The sequence below is a fragment of the Melospiza melodia genome, chromosome 8, assembly GCF_035770615.1.
Source record: "Melospiza melodia melodia isolate bMelMel2 chromosome 8, bMelMel2.pri, whole genome shotgun sequence".
In the NCBI taxonomy this organism is placed as follows: domain Eukaryota; kingdom Metazoa; phylum Chordata; class Aves; order Passeriformes; family Passerellidae; genus Melospiza; species Melospiza melodia.
The window spans coordinates 15,866,508-15,881,584 of record NC_086201.1 but is presented as its reverse complement, the minus strand read 5'-3'; the positions used below and the strand labels follow the sequence as shown (position 1 = coordinate 15,881,584).

Sequence of the window (15,077 nt, the reverse complement as noted above, 5' to 3'; positions counted from 1 at the left end):
AGCTGCTTGCAGCCTCAGCTGCCTCTGTTACAGAGGCACAAAGAGCCCAAGCCTGGCTTGGCTCTCTGACCATGCCAGGTCCCCAGCCTAAGCTGGCACAGGAGCATCCCCTGACAGCTGAGAGGAGCCCCAACACACCAGGATCAGGCATATCATGGAGCTTAGTGCCCTATGTCGGCGCCCCAGGGTGCAGCCTGGCTCCAGTGCCCCCGTCCCTGCAGTGCCCAGGGTGCCCCATCATGCCAGGCCCACCTACCTCCCGATCTCCTCGTGCACATCATAGTAGTCAGTCAGGCGTCGTGCCTTGTGCAGCGCATCCTCCTCCATGCTGGCATCAGCAGTGGGCTGGGCTGGGAGAAGGAAAGGCGCTGGCAAGGGGCAAGCCAGACATCCAGACTCTACCCTCAGGGGCTGGGGAGCCAGTCAGCCGTACCTGCCCGCACCACCAGCTCTGCTTTGCAGGAGACCTCCCCAGCCAGATTCTTGGCTGTGCAGGTGTAGACGCCGCTGTCAGGCTCGGCAGCACCCAGCACCACCAGCGAGCACTCATTGTCCTCATACACGAAGCTCAGGTGGCTGCTCTCCTCCAGCAGCTCCCCATCCTGGGGGAAACAGGGGTATTGGGGGTGTCCTGTCCCACCCCTGACCAACTCCCACCACCCTTTCCCCATGGGTAGGGCATGGGACACATCCTTTATCACCAGTGCAACAACCCCAGTGATGCTGTGAAATTTGTGGGTCTCGTGGGAATATGGTTCAGGAAGGGGATGGGGGCTCCCAGCCCACCTTGTACCACATGATGTCCGGCAGCGGTTTCCCCTCCACCACCACAGCGAATCGTGGTGTCTCCCCTTCCTGGGCATCAATGTCCTCCATGATGGACTCAAAGCGTGGTGCCTCTGCCAAGAGATGGGGCATGGGGCACCATGGGGCAGTGCCAGTCCCCTGCCAGTGGCACAGAGCATACAGCTGTGAGGTGCTGCAAGTAGGGGTAGGGGCATGGAGTGACATGGGGCAGTGCCACTCCAATGCACATGGAAGTGGGAGGGCAAACCACAAATGGCATGTGTCTGCAGCAGTATTCGGCAGTTCCCCTTTGGAGTGGGGCACTGTGGGGCAGTGCCACCCTCAGCACACAGGCATGGGGCACTGTGGTAATGCATCTCTCGTTACATATGGATGTGGGGCACTGTGGAGGTGTCCCTTATGGTTCTTGCCTGTAGGGCGCTGGGAGCAGTGCCTCACAATTACACGCAGGGATAGGACACCCTGCAGCAGTGCCACCCATGGCATCCATGGCTAAGGGACACCATGAGGTACTGCCTCCCCATGTACACAGTTATAGGACACCTCTGGCCAGGTCAGACATGGGTATGGGACACCGAGCAGCAGTGCCAATGCATGGTTCATGGTTTATCATCCCCATGATCGCCACCCTACAGGTCAGCATTGCCACAACTTACGAGTGTGAAGGACTGAGGACCAGTGTCACTCTATGGGGCAGTGCCCCCGTGGCATACAGGCATGGGGCACCATGGGGCAATGGCCCCCCCAGCATATGGGCTTGGAGCACCATAGGGTGGCACCCCCCAGCAGAGGGACACCCTCCCCGTGCAGGGGCACGTACCTGCGAGGCGGAGGCGCAGGGTGCAGTGGGCAGTGCCGTGGCGGTTGCTCACCTCGCAGGCCAGCAGCCCCCCAGCCCCCCGGCCCACGCGCAGCAGCCGCAGGCAGTGCTGGTCGTCATCTGGCATCATCATCTCACACGTGCCCTCCAGTTCCCCCAGCACCTGCCCAGCCCTGCCAGCACAGCGGCTGTCACATCACAGCTCCACAGGCAGAACCACTGTCCCGTTGACAGATCCCACCCCACAGCCCAGGACCACCTCCTTACCCACAGTCAGCCCCAGTTCCCACCCCACAGCCTCCACAAGGGCTCACATTCTGTTGCTAATTCTGCCTCCTCAATGGCTCTTGCCCCTTAATACCCTACAGATAGCACCCCACAACTCCTCAGAGCCCTGGACATCATCTCTGTGTGCACACCCAGACCAGCCCCAGGGAAGGAGCCCCCCACCCACACACAGTGGGCTGCATGGAGAGGTGGAAATCCCTCTATGTGCATCCTGTGGGGCGATGCTAGGCACGGGGCAGGCAACAAGGCACAGTGCCATGTCCTACCTCTTCCAGGTGACAGTGGCCTCCACATGGTTGAGGGTGATGGTGATGGACGCTGGCTGGCCTTCTACCACATACACCACATCTGGTTTGTCCAGGATGACTGGGGCCTCCTCCAGGTAGGGACCTGCCAAATGCATTTTCACCAACCCCTGCCCACTCCATGCCACCCAGCCCTGGGCAGCTTGTCACCCAACAAGGGACAGAGACCTCTAGCCCAGCTACCCACTCCCTCCCCACTGCCCTTCTCACCCCGGTCCAGGAGCTGCACGGGCCCCACAGGTGGGGAGGGCTTGCTGTTGCTCTTGGGAGTGGCAGTGATGACACGGAAGAGGTATTGGGCACCCTTGGTCAGCCTGTGCACTGTGTAGGTGGTGTCCTGCACACCAGTCACCAGCACCACCCACTGCATCGTGCCCAGCACTTGCATTTGCACCACGTAGGTCACCGAGTTAGGGTCTGAAAGGGGAGAGGGTCAGTGCATGGAGCTCCCTGGCATGGAGCTACCTCATGCACCCCATCATGGCACTGCCCACGCCCTGCCAGCTTCCTGCCCATAGCCTGCCCCCTTACCTATGGCAGTGTCCAGCCACTTGGGCTTGTTCCAGGTCAGCGTGATGGCTCTGCCAGTCACTGAGGCCACAGTGGGGGGCCCGTCTGGGGGGGTTGGCACCACATCTGCAGGGGGAGGTGGGCAGGGATGTAAGCATAGGAACTGCCCCAGCTTATCAGGGCATCTGCCTCACGCTCTGGGAGATACTGGCTGCGGGGATGGATGAGACCAGTAATTCTTTCTGGCTTCCTGGTGGGGACTCAGCCTGCCAGCCCCTGCAGGACTGGCACTGCCAGCAAGCTTCATACAGCACCTAGTGGTCCAGGGATGGCTCCTGACCACACAAGATGAGAACTGCACTGCTGGCCCCACTTTTATGTTGGATTAGAGACCTCCTGAGGTCCCCTTCATTCAACCTAAGCTGCCCTGTGATCCTATTCCTCTAGGACCTCATGACGATCCTGGGTCACAGCCTGGCAGGGTGGCTGCAAGTGGCCACACATCCCAGGTGGTGTCTGCTGCTGCTTACCGGTGACATAGAGGTGTGCATAGCACGTGGCCTTCCCCACTTTGTTGGCAATGACACTTTTGTAGACACCAGCGTGTGCGTGGCTCACAGCCGTGAATACCAGACGATGGATGTCTTTATCTGGTGGAGAACAGGGGGACACAGGTAAGACCCTACCAGCTAATAAGCAGCACAGAGCTCCCCTTCCTGCCTCATGGGGTGAAAAGGTCTGGGGGGTGATGCCTCCTATAAAGGTATTCCCCTTTCTCCCACCCCATGTAGAGGGACCCCAGGGGGTGGGGAAGGCAACGAGGAGTCCTACATTGCATCATCTTGCGGTCATCAGTGCTGTCAATTCGGGAGCCATTGTGGTACCAGGTGATGGAGGGGTAGGGCATCCCGGCCACCTGGCACTCCAGCACGGCCTCTTTCGACTCCACCACGTCCAGGTTGTGCAGTGGCTTCAGGAAATCAGGCATGGTGAAGCACTCTGTCTCTGTCTCCACCTGCTCTGGCTCCTCTGGGATGGATGGCATCTTCTCCAGCTTAGAGCTGCAAGAGCCCACAGATGCTCACAATGGGAGCATGGTGCAATGCCCCCAGCTCAGCCCAGCCCTAGGCTTTGCATAAGCCTGTTGGATACCAGCTCCCAGAGGGGAGCGAGCAGGGGGAAGCAGGTTCCAGTGACCATCCAGCTCTTACATCTGGGAGGCTGCAGATGGCCGTGGCTCCTCCACATAGAGCTCAGCAGAGCACTCCACATGGCCATGGATGTTCCTGGCAGTTGCCTTGTATTGCCCTTCATCTTCGCTGCCCACGTGCACAATGACCAGTGAGTGCAGCCCTCCGTCCTGCTGAATCCGCACGTTCTCCCCCTCCTGCACTGGCAGGCCTGTGCAGAAACACACACCACCATCAGGAGCAGCATCCCCTCCAGCCCCAGCCAGCTGCAGCCTTTGGGTGCAGCCCCCAGGGAGATGAGGTCTCCCTGCAGGGCCCTTGGCAAGCTCTCTGAGCTTGGGGGTTACCAAAGTGAGTCCAGGTAACCGTCGGAGGGGGAGTCCCACTGATCATGCAGACAAAGCGCGCTGTCCGCCCTTCCACCACGTCCACATCCTCCAGCTTGCGGGTGAAGAGCGGCTGCACAGAGGGCTGCACCGTCAGCCGGGCACTGCAGGTCAGCTCATCTGCGAGGAGAGCAGGCCCTGTGAGCCCCAGAGCACGTGCCTGTGCAGGGCAGGAGCAGCCTGTGACACCCCCGGCTGCAGCCCAGCACCCAGTGTGCTGTGGGTGAGCATACCCCACACATGGTGTGGGCTGAGCCTGGCTGTGTGGGGTTCCAGGCTCTGTCCCTGTGCAGGGCAGGGGGCACAAATGTGTGCAAGGTCCCCATGCCCAGGGCTAGGGCTCTGATGGCAGCAGACTCCTCTTTCCCTTCTGCACAGCAGTACAGGTGCCAGAGCAAGGTGGGGTGGGAGGATGCCCTGTCCTCCTCGCAGGGCAGGAGATCACAGCTGGCCTATCCCCTTGGGAATGGGGCAGCAATGCTTGAGCAGGTAGTGCCAGCACATGCAGCATCCAAGGAGCAGCATGGGGACACGAGCAGGCTTGATGCTCCAGGTGAGGGGATTTCCAGCAGGGACCACTTTGCCATGATGGTGTTGTCACCCACCCTGGGTAAGGATGGGCAACACCATTCTCAGGCACATCCTCACCTGCCTGAGCCCCAAACTGCTGCTGCCTTCAAAGCCCCATGGGAATACAGCGCCTTCATGGAGGATTGCACAGGCACAAACCACAGGGTGCAGGGATTGCTGCTTCTCCCTGCAATGCCCTCCCAGCCCTGCTGCCTAGATGGGCAGGAGAGTGGATTCTGTGTGGGTCAGAGCTGTGGGCAGCATGCACAGGCACAGCTGTGCCAGAGCCATGGGACAGAGGCCCATGCAGCTCTTGCTGAGCTGTCATCAGTGATGGTTTGGTGGGAGAGGCTGGGGAGCTCTGACTCCTTGCCCATTTCCACACCACCTCCCAAGCCAGCAGAGACACTTCAGTACTGGAGCAGCATGCCCACAAGCTCTGAAGCCAGGGGACAGGGACAGCTGGACTCCAGGTCTGCATCCACTGGGTGCACCCATGGAACAAATGCATCTTCCCATGTCTCAGGGAGCCACATGCATGCTGGCAGAGGAGCTGAGTGGAGTGGGGTGGGACAGAGCTGCAGGGCTCAGGGTACTGGAGTCCAAGAACTGACACACACCAGGTTTCCCTGAGAAATCTTCCCAGCACCTGGGGCACCACCCACTCCCTATCCCCCTGTCTCCCTGTACCCTATCTCCAGCACTCACAGCTACATCCCTGGGAACAAGAGCCCCGAGCCCAAGGTAGGGGGGTCTTTCCCCCTGCTAGGGTCAAGCCCTGAGTGAGAAACCCCTGGGGGAGCTGCATGCCCACCGCTTACCTTTGGCAGTGCTGAGCTTGCAGGTGTAGATTCCGCTGTCATCTTCATGCACAGAGGTGAGCAGCAGCTTGCACTTGCGCCCATCAAAATGCATCTTGCATTTGAGCAGTGCAGGCTGGAGCAGCCGGCCCCGGGACAGCCAGTCCACGTCCATGTCTGGCGGGCCGGCCACCATGCACTCAAAGACCGCCAGCTCCCCCGCCCCGACCACCAAGTCCTGCAGGGGAACCACGATGGCCAGGGACTGGCACTCGGGGCGAGCTGCCCGGGGAGGGGGGAGAGAGAGAAAGAAAGAGAGAGATGCATCTCAGCAACTGAAAAGCAACCATGAGAGGTAGCAGGGATGGAGTGGGAGAACATGCAGGGCAGTGGTTCATGCAGGGAGGGGGCCTGGTGCAGCGGGCAGGGAGTGCAGCAGGGAAGGGTGGGATGGGAGGCGAGATGTGGAAAGCAGAGCTGAGCAGGGAGGGGGCTGGGGGTGAGGGGAGGTGTCCGTGCCAGGAACACACCACACAGCGCTTTACCAAACAGATTTTATTAGAGCTACAAAAAAAAAAGGGTCACGGCCTCGCAGCCCGCCCCCCCCATCAAGCCCCCTCCCTGGGAAGAAGAGACCCACAGCCAGGGGATGCTCCTGAGGGACCCAAGCCCTGGGGCTACAAGGGACGTGTCTTGGCGGCCAAGCTGGCACCTGAGTGGCCACCGTGAGCCAAAGGGGCCAATGATCTCCCTCCCGCCTGCACCTCACGCAGGGTGTTCCCCTGTGGGGTCCCTGGGGTCTCCTGTCTCCCATGCTCCAAGGTGACTGTCACAGAGCTGTCACCGCCCTGCAGCTCCTTCCCTACAGCCCTGGCCGGCACGGCGGCAACCGCAGGCTCAGCTCCCTGCTCCCTTTCCCTGGGCAGCAAGAGAGAGGCAGCAGAACACACAGACAGGGACAAACGGATGGAGCAAGAGACAAGACAGCATCATATGGGCACCCTGGCCCGGCTGAGGGGCGCCTGCTGCTCCCCTGCTGCTCCCCCCGCCCGCCTCAGTGCCGCCTGCCCCGGCCATCTGGCGAGCCCCGGCCCGCAGTCGAGGCCCGCGCGTCCCCGCGGTGCGTCCAGGACGAGGCGGCGGATGGAGAAGGAGGTAATAACACAAGGTGAGGTCCACTGCCTAAGAGGTGTCCAACTAAGAGCCCCGCAGCCGCGGCTCTGAGAGATGCACCCCCTTATCGTACTCCCCCTGCGTACAGACAAAAACCGCAGTCAGCAAGCGGAAGGGTTAGTGCAGCGGCACGGACACACACACCAGCGCCAGCACGAGGGGTGCGAGTGGGCAGCAAGGCACGGAGCCATCTGCTGAGCCCCCCAAGAAGGGCCGGGGTTTGACATCACCCCTCCAGCCCGGCTCCTGCCCGTCGTGGGACACTGGGACGGCTTCGGCTCCCGCCCCCGTGCCGCCGCGCTTTGCTGTGGGCTGGGAGCGCTGTCCCGGCAGGCAGCGTGCAAGCAGCGCAGCCAAGGCCGGGCTGGGATCGGCACAGCTCAGGGGGTTCAGGCAGCCATCAGCGGGGAGGGCTGGGGGAGCAGGGCACACACAGCAAAGGGCAAGAGGAGGGCGGCAGCATCACTCATCCCTACAGGCCCCTTCCCTGGCCTTGGGGATACCAGGCCAGGTAGAGCCTGGCTATCAGTTCCAACTCCCCCCTCACCCCCTCAAAACTGCACACATACTTTGGGGTCCTAGGAGGACCACAGCAGGGCTGGGGAGCGATAGCGAGGAAAGGGGAGTGGACAGTGAAGTCCCGTGAGTATGGGACATTGCTGGAAATGGGCAGGGAGGGACCCCCTGCAATTGCCCTGTGCCTGGCACAGAGCTTGCGGGTAGGCTGGGGCAAGGAGGGAGCAAGCTGCAGGGCATGAGGACATGTTTCCTACAGAGCCCCCAAGGCCAAAAGCCCTCCCTGGTGAGCCAGGGGCAGCACTTCGCCCCATAAGTGTGTGTGTGGGGTGAAGCTGGGCTGTGAGAAGCAGTTGGGTCTGGGTCAGATCAGTGGGGCTCTGGAACAGCAGGCAACAGGTGGGACCCAGGGCTGCACATCTGGAGGAGACAGCAAGGCAGACTGCCTTCTGCTGCAGGGCCAGCCTCTGCGGACAGCCCCAGGCACGCAGCTCCACTTTCCTGTTCCCCACCTGTGCCACCACAGGGGGAGATGGCTTGTCCCCTTCTTATGTCACGCCACCAAGTGGGGGGCCTGCAGTGGTGCCTTCCCCACAGCTCATGCAGGGCACTAGAGCCAGCTGGCCTCTCACATTCTTGGGTGACATACTCAGGGAGTTTTACCTCTGACCTCCAGCTTGGCCTCGCACTGCTTGGTGCCATACTCGTTGACGGCCTTGCAGGTGTAGAAGCCGGTGTCGGTGTGCTCCGCTGCCAGGATGTGCAGCGTGAAGAGCCCCCGCACGCCCTCTGCCTCCTCCGCGTGGTGCCGGCGCCCATACTTCACCGGCTGCCTGTTTCTCAGCCTGCTCCAGACAGAGGCAGAGCATCGCGGTCACACCTGGCCCTGCACACACAGCCTGCCTGTCCCCAGAAAAACCCTTCTCCAACACTCCTTGCTCAGGATCAGAGCTCCATGCAACCATCCCCAAATGGAGGGGTCACTGTGCCTGTCCCCTCCTTTTCTGCCCAGCTGTGATCCCAGAGAGCAGCAGGACTCACCAGTAAATGATGGGCTTGGGCTCCCCACGGACACGGACACTCATGCTAACATCCTGCCCCTCCAGCACCGACTGGTCCGACAAGGATACCTGGGGAAAGAGGGGTCAGAAAGCAGCAAGCACCATCTGCACCCCACCACTGCACCCAGGGCTGTCTGTCTGTCCCCTATCACAACAGGAGTACCAGGGAAGATGGTGGGGTGGAGCCTGCCCAGCTGCTGGCAGGACCCCACATCAGACCAAGGGCTAGGAAGATCTGACTCAGTGCCTCCAGGCACCGAGGACCATGGTACCGGAGTCACAGGGCACTGCACCCCTCTACCAGTCCTGGGGGATTTGCTATCTCACCTCGAAGGTGGGTGAAGCCTTGAAGGTGGTCTCAGGGGAGCCGCGGGCAGCCCCATGCTCGGCTCTTGGCTGCAGCTTCATGGCCGGTCGGTGCTGGGGGGTGCCGGACTCTGGGAACTCCTCCAGTGGGCTCAGGTACTCCTCGTCCGATGTGATGGGGCTGACCTGGCCGACGGTGGGGGGCAAGCTCCCATGCCGCTCCACAGCGGGTGCTAGCACAGGAGAGGCTGGGTAAGGAGCTGGCAGAAACCGGGGCCGGACAGGCGGGGTAGGGCACCCCTTTCCTCTACCCTGCATTACAGGCGTGGACACGCACCCCGCGGCCCATCCCGGCTCGGCAGGGGCCGGCAGCGAAGGGGTGCGTGGCCGCGCCGGGGGAGGGGGTGAGCAGCAAGCACGCCGCGGGATGATAAGGGGACGCGATATTCCGCAAGGCGACAGCAGGGCTCAAGTGGCTCTTACGCAGCAGCCCGCGCTCCCATCCTTAAGCCGCCCGGATTCCCGGGATGGCTGTCCCTGATCGGGCCGGCACGGCTGAAGGTGACATTGGCAGCTGCGCTCCCTCCTGCAGCCCGCCCGCCATCGAGGGCCGCACTGGGGGACTCGCGGGGTGCGGGCCACGGGGGCCGGCGGGGACGGGATGGGGAGCGGCGACCGGCACGGGGGACCGACAGAGCCCAGTCGCCACCATGGGGATTCCGGCCCCCTCCGGCCGCCCGCCGGAGCGCTCTCAAACTCCCTGCCCTGCGCCGGGAGTGGCGGGCGGCCTTCCCGGTACGGGGCAAGGGCTGTGTCCCCGCGGGTCCGTGCTACCCGCGGGCAGCTTCCAATGGAGAGCTGCGAGCCTGAGCCCGACTTCCCCCTGTCCGCACCCTCCCCTCGCCCCCGAAGCACCCCGCACTCACCGGGGCCACGGCGGCCCCGCGAGCCGCGCCGCGCCGCGCCACGCCGCCGAACCACCCTCGCTCGGTGCCCGCGGCGCTGCCGGTGCCGGGCGCTCCCGCCCGCAGCGCCGTCGGCCCGCTGAGCCCTCCCCGCCCCAGCGCCGGCCGGCCCCCGGGGCTGGGCCAGCAGCTGGGGGAGGGCCCGCGGCGGGCCGGGGTCTGCGGGCCCCTCCCGGCCCCCACCGCTGTGCCCTGCCCGGCCGCGGCTGCCCCTGGGTGCCCTGTCCCCCTAACCACGGAGCGGGGGAGTTTGGGGTCCCTCCAGCCGTCGGGCGGCTCTGAGCCTCTGCCGGCCGCCCAGAAACACTCTCTTGGAACGGGGAGGGCTTTGGGGCCGCAGCTGGCTGGGTATCCCCATGGCCAGCGCCGGGGGGGTCTCCCCGGCCAGCAGCTCGGTGGGCGGGCAGGGTGTCTGTCCCCACAGGTTTGTGGGGCGGGGGTCTCCCCGCGGCTAGCGGAGCGGAGCACAGGGATATCCCCACAATTTGCGGGGCGGGGAGCCGGCTGGGATATCCCCACGGTGCACATGCTGGAGGCAGCAGTACCTACAGGGTTTGCAGGCTGGGGACCGGGGGTACCCACATGGTCTGCGGGTTGCAGAGCAGGCTGAGGTACCCCCATGTGTAGCGGGACACGGGGCAGGTGTGGGGGCCGGACACCGGGCTGCTTGCTGGGCGCCAGGGGATGCTCACAGCCTGACCCCGCTCCCCCCACGGCAGGATCCTGCCATGGCTGCCGGGAGCACGTCAGCTGCTTTGGTTCAGACCGAGCCTTGTAGGGTAAGGAAGCCGGTTTCTTCCCAGTGACAGCAGCGGCAGAGCTGGCAGCCAGCCTGCCGCGGCGCCAGCCCTCGCTCCCTCCCTGTCTGCCTCCCTCCTTGCCTCCCGGGGTCCCTCCGGCCGCGCTACTCACCGGGCCGCACGCTGAGGATGGCGCTGCAGCAGGTGGCGCCCACCTCGTTGGCCGCGGTGACCGTGTAGAGCCCGGCGTCCGCCACCCGGGCGCTACGCACCAGCAGCGTGTGGCGCTCGCCCTCCGCCTTGATGGGGCGCGTCGTGCTGCTCCGCAGCGGGACCCCGTCCTTCCTCCAGGACACTGCCGGCAGAGGCGCGGGTCACGCGTGGGCAGCACAGCCCGAGCTTTCCCGGGGCCCGCGCAGGGGCCCGGGGAGGCCAGGCGCTCCTTTGCCTGGCCTGAGAACCCATTTGCTATGGGGAGCAGCCCCGGGATCCCACGGCCCTCCGACGGAGAGACCGTGGCTGGTCCCTATCTGCTTCCTGACATCCTCCGGCCCTCCAGCGGAGGCTGGAAGAGGGAATTAGAGCGGCTTGGCTTCTGCCTGGCTTTGGCGACTGGCACCGGTCCTGGATGCCCAGCTGCCCCCGCGCACTTCCTGGATACAGCGTGCCCGGAGGCCATCAGCCCTAAGCTCCTGGCCCCGGGAAACCACAGGGTTTGAAGACACCCTGGTGTCTTCAAGACATGACGAAGAAACCATCAGGGTTGGAAGACACCCTGATGATCTTCTGGTTCCAACACGACCCCCCCCTCCCCACCCCCACCATGGGCAGGGACGCCACCCACTAGATCAGGTTGCGTCACTCACAGCGCTCAGTAGCCCTTCTCCCACTTTCCCAACAGCCCTGCCCAGCACTGGGGGACAGCAGGCACCCTGTCCTCTGACCCCTGTCCTGGCAGGCAGCACTCAAGCACTTCACTCCTGTCTGAGAAGGGGTGCTCCCAGGGCGGGCACATCACCTCTCCTGAGACACCCAGCTCAGCCTGGGTGTCCCACTCACGCCTCACAGGTGGGACATGGGCATGCAGAGAGTCCCTCTGCCACACCGTGACCTTGACACCCCGCTCCAGGGCAGCTCACCTTCTGGCTGGGGGTTGGCCGTGACAATGCACTTGAGCAGCACCTCTGCCCCCACGACAACGGACATGTCCTGGATGGGGATCTCAAAGATGGGGGCTTCCAGAGGGTCTTCACCCGCTGAGACATAGGAGTCATCTGAGGACTCTGCGCAGGGAGAGAGGGGCCCCGTGGCTGTCAGCAGGGTGAACTGCGTGGGTGCTGTGCCATGCGGGGCTGCATGCAGGCAGAGCATGGGTCTCCCAACCCACTGCTCAACCCTCTCTGGGGAGTGAGCAGGTACTCAGGCCATGCAGTGGGTGGAATGGACACATCAGGATCCACCATGGCTCAGAGCAGGCACTGGGGACAAGACAGGGGACCGGGAAGGGGCAGGAAGCATACAGCTTGTTGTGCATCCCCATAGGGCATAAGAAATGAGGTGACAGTGGGGTGTGGAAGAAGGAGAGTCATATAGCCTGCTGCATCCCCCACCCTGAACTTCCCCCAGTCCTTCATGGGATGGTGCCTGCTGCACCCCAATACATCAGCAAGCACCTCCCAGCTCCCTCCCCTCTCATGGCCCCAGCACACGGACAAAAGTCCTGGGGCTGTGCCAGGAGCCTCAGACACATGGGCCTGACACTTCTCTGGCTAGAGCAGAGCCTAAAAGCTGCCAGCCCAGGTATAGTCTGGTCTAACTGCTGCATGCTGGGATGGGCAGGACACCTCTCGCCCAGCCAAGCCACCTTCCCCTGGGGAAGCTTGGGCTGCATGCCCTGCCTGACCACCGAGCATGGCCCAGACAGGACAAGTTGCAGTGGGTCCTCTGTGTCCCAGACCACAATTCAGTGTGCTGTATCTTTCCTGTGCCAGACAAGAGGTATGGAGAAGATAGCAAGCGTTGTAACCTCAAGGCCCAGCAAACTGGCAGCCAGGCTGGTCTGTCTTATGGCACTGCTTGGTGCCAACTACCCCAGAGTCTCATCCCTCCACCCCTGGGCTCACCACACCTCCCAGGGGCAGGATGAAGGTTCCCCAACCCACCCAGGGGCTGGCCAGGCCAGCTCTGTGCCTGCAGGAGGGCAGAAGGCCATGCCCATACCTAGCTCTGGAGAGGTGGGCCTGGCTCGGCGTCCCTTCCCCTTGCTCCGTGTGCTCCTGCCTTCTTGAGCCATCCGGCCACTCTCTTTCTTCTCTGACACTTTCATCTGCCTTCTCTCCACATCCCTGCCCACACCGTGCTGTCCTGCCCAGCTTCGCTCCAGACGAGCTTCCTGCTCCATGCCTGGCTTTGCCCAGGGCAGGAACCGCACTTCTGTGGGCGTCTCTGGCCGCCGGTACAGTCCGTGGGGCACGGCCAGCCGGGCAGCCAGAGCCTCGTTCAGTGCCCCGGGGCCACGGGCGGGGCCTCCATCGGGGTACAGACTGCCTTCGGCGGGCCCCGCCTGCGAGAGGGCCACCCTTCCCTGCGGGCTGGCTTGTTTCAATGGCCACTGCTCCTTCTTCTTCACTTCCCCAACGCCTTCTTGCTGCAGGCCCTTCCTGGCACCCTCCGCCGAGCTGGGCTGTCCAGCCGCCCCACCTCCCCCCACCGGGGCTCTCTTCCCGCGCTGCCCCCCCGGCAGCGGCTCCCCGTCAGGTCCCACCAAGGCCACGCTGGAAAGCGCCAGGTGCTGGATGACGTGCGTGCTCTCCGCCGGCGGGCAGCTCTTGGGGGGCAGTGCCTTGCGTCCGCCGGCGCCCTGAGAGGAGGGGGCGCGGGGGGTGCGGGGGGCGCGGGGTGCGGGGGGCTCGCTGGCCGCTGGGGGTGAGGGTGCCGGCGGCGACCCGGCTTTGCAGAGCTCCTGGGAGCGCCGCAGCTGCTGCTTGGAGACCGTCCGCTTGATGCGGCTCAGCTCCTCCGCAAACTTGTGCTCGATGGCGTAGACGCGGTTGGCGAACTTGCCTCGCTCGTCGAAGGAGGCGGCTTTCTGCCGGAAGGCCAGGCGCCGGCACGCTGCCGTGCTGCCCGGCTCCCAGCGGCCGCCGTCCCGCAGCTCCTCCCGCGAGCCGCCCGGAGTGCTGGCGCGGCGGGGCCCGCTGCCGGGCTGCTCCAGGGAGCGCGTCTTGCGCAGCGGCAGGTGGGGCCGCGCGGGAAAGGGACTGTCCTGCTCCAGGCTCCTCTGCCGCTCCTCAAAGTACTGCAGCCGCTCGAAGATCCTGGAGCCGGCACGCACCAGCTTGGGCGATGCCCGCACGGAGATGCGGCCGGAGGCGTCGCTCATGGGTGTCTGCGGGCGGGAGTCCTGTGTGCTTCCCTGTGAGTAGCCAGAGGACTTGGGCTTCTTGATCTTCTCCTCGTACTCCTCAGGAACGATGTCCTGGTACTCTACCGGCACCGAGGACTTCTTGCGGGGGGTCACGGGTGTGAAGGAGGGGACGCCAGGGCCACGGGCGGCGGGCTGGGATGCGGCGCCAGCGGGCAGCTGCAGACCTGTGCCAGCGCGAGGAGATGGCGAGCGGACGATGGGCGGCTTGGCAGTCAGTGGCAGAGCAGCGGGGGATCTTGGGGCCTCTGCACCAGGCTTTGGAGAGACAGGGCCTCTGTGGAGGTCATCTCTCCGGTAGCCTCCCTGGGGGATGCTGCTGCAAGGGCAGAGACAGAGGAGCATGGCTTAGAGACCACCCTTGTACTTGCTTGGCTGCATTCCAGCTTCCAGCCTGCACCACAGTGCCCAATGGGGCATGGCAAAGGGGTCAAACAGTCAGGGCAGCCTGGGGAGACCCAAGGGGTCCCAGCAATGGCGTCTGGTCACCCTCAGACCACTGGGAGCTGGCTGGGTTAGGTGAGAGTCCTGGGCTGCTGGGACCCCTTGCCCTGGGGTACTCATGTGGAACAGCAGGGTGATGCTGGGTTACCCAGTGAGTCCCTCCCCAGGGCCACCATGCAGACAGGACCAGGGGCTGGGGGGTGCCCCAGTTTGCTGGGATGTCCTGGTGTGCTGAGGCAGTGCAGCCTGGCCAGAAGGGGTCCCCAAGGCTGCAAGCCCTGCCTGTGCACATGCTGCTGTGGGCACATCTTCCTATCCCACCGCCCCCAGAGGGGCTCAGCAAACGCAGAGTGGAAATCATAAGGTGGAGATGAGGTTCTGGTGGAAGAAGCAGCCTTAAACAAAAAAAAGAGCAAGATGGAGGTCAAAGGAGCAGGCCTGCAGGTATGGGAACCAAAGGCGGCAGGGAGGGACGGGGGCTCTGAGCACATCAGCAGGATCTGGGGAGGCAGCACCCCTGCACCATGAGCAGATGCCTATGTGTGTCCCAGGCTACTGTGCACCTCCAGTTCCCCACGCTGTGGGCTGCACCCCACCATGGTGGGGTGGAAGAGGAAAATGCCCATGGTATAGTCTGCAGGTGGGGTACTGCACCTCAAACAGTGGCACAGGAGATACACCCAGCCTCAACCTGGCCACAGCAGAAAGGGACCCCACTCTACATCACCCCCAGGCTGCATTGCTCCCACCTTCTCACCGAGAACAGGCTGCC

The 15,077-nt window shown here is 63.8% G+C and overlaps 1 protein-coding gene across 4 annotated transcripts in view; it reads right to left on the bottom strand.

Moving 5' to 3' along the window:
• The window catches only part of SPEG (striated muscle enriched protein kinase), a 38,100-nt gene that overhangs the window by 9,890 nt on the left and 13,133 nt on the right, over positions 1 to 15,077 (bottom strand). For 3 of the 4 annotated variants that reach the window (XM_063161950.1, XM_063161951.1, XM_063161953.1), the window contains 18 exons: positions 12,658 to 14,180; positions 11,577 to 11,720; positions 10,610 to 10,792; positions 8,754 to 8,965; positions 8,407 to 8,495; positions 8,029 to 8,210; positions 5,698 to 5,958; positions 4,268 to 4,426; positions 3,942 to 4,131; positions 3,562 to 3,791; positions 3,261 to 3,380; positions 2,752 to 2,856; positions 2,431 to 2,637; positions 2,182 to 2,305; positions 1,628 to 1,800; positions 787 to 899; positions 434 to 602; positions 257 to 350 (listed from right to left, as the gene is read on the bottom strand). In XM_063161950.1, coding sequence (XP_063018020.1) covers positions 257 to 350; positions 434 to 602; positions 787 to 899; positions 1,628 to 1,800; positions 2,182 to 2,305; positions 2,431 to 2,637; positions 2,752 to 2,856; positions 3,261 to 3,380; positions 3,562 to 3,791; positions 3,942 to 4,131; positions 4,268 to 4,426; positions 5,698 to 5,958; positions 8,029 to 8,210; positions 8,407 to 8,495; positions 8,754 to 8,965; positions 10,610 to 10,792; positions 11,577 to 11,720; positions 12,658 to 14,180 — 4,278 coding nt within the window. The remainder of the gene's footprint in view (positions 1 to 256; positions 351 to 433; positions 603 to 786; positions 900 to 1,627; positions 1,801 to 2,181; positions 2,306 to 2,430; positions 2,638 to 2,751; positions 2,857 to 3,260; positions 3,381 to 3,561; positions 3,792 to 3,941; positions 4,132 to 4,267; positions 4,427 to 5,697; positions 5,959 to 8,028; positions 8,211 to 8,406; positions 8,496 to 8,753; positions 8,966 to 10,609; positions 10,793 to 11,576; positions 11,721 to 12,657; positions 14,181 to 15,077) is intronic. The other variant, XM_063161952.1, reaches the window with a different exon arrangement.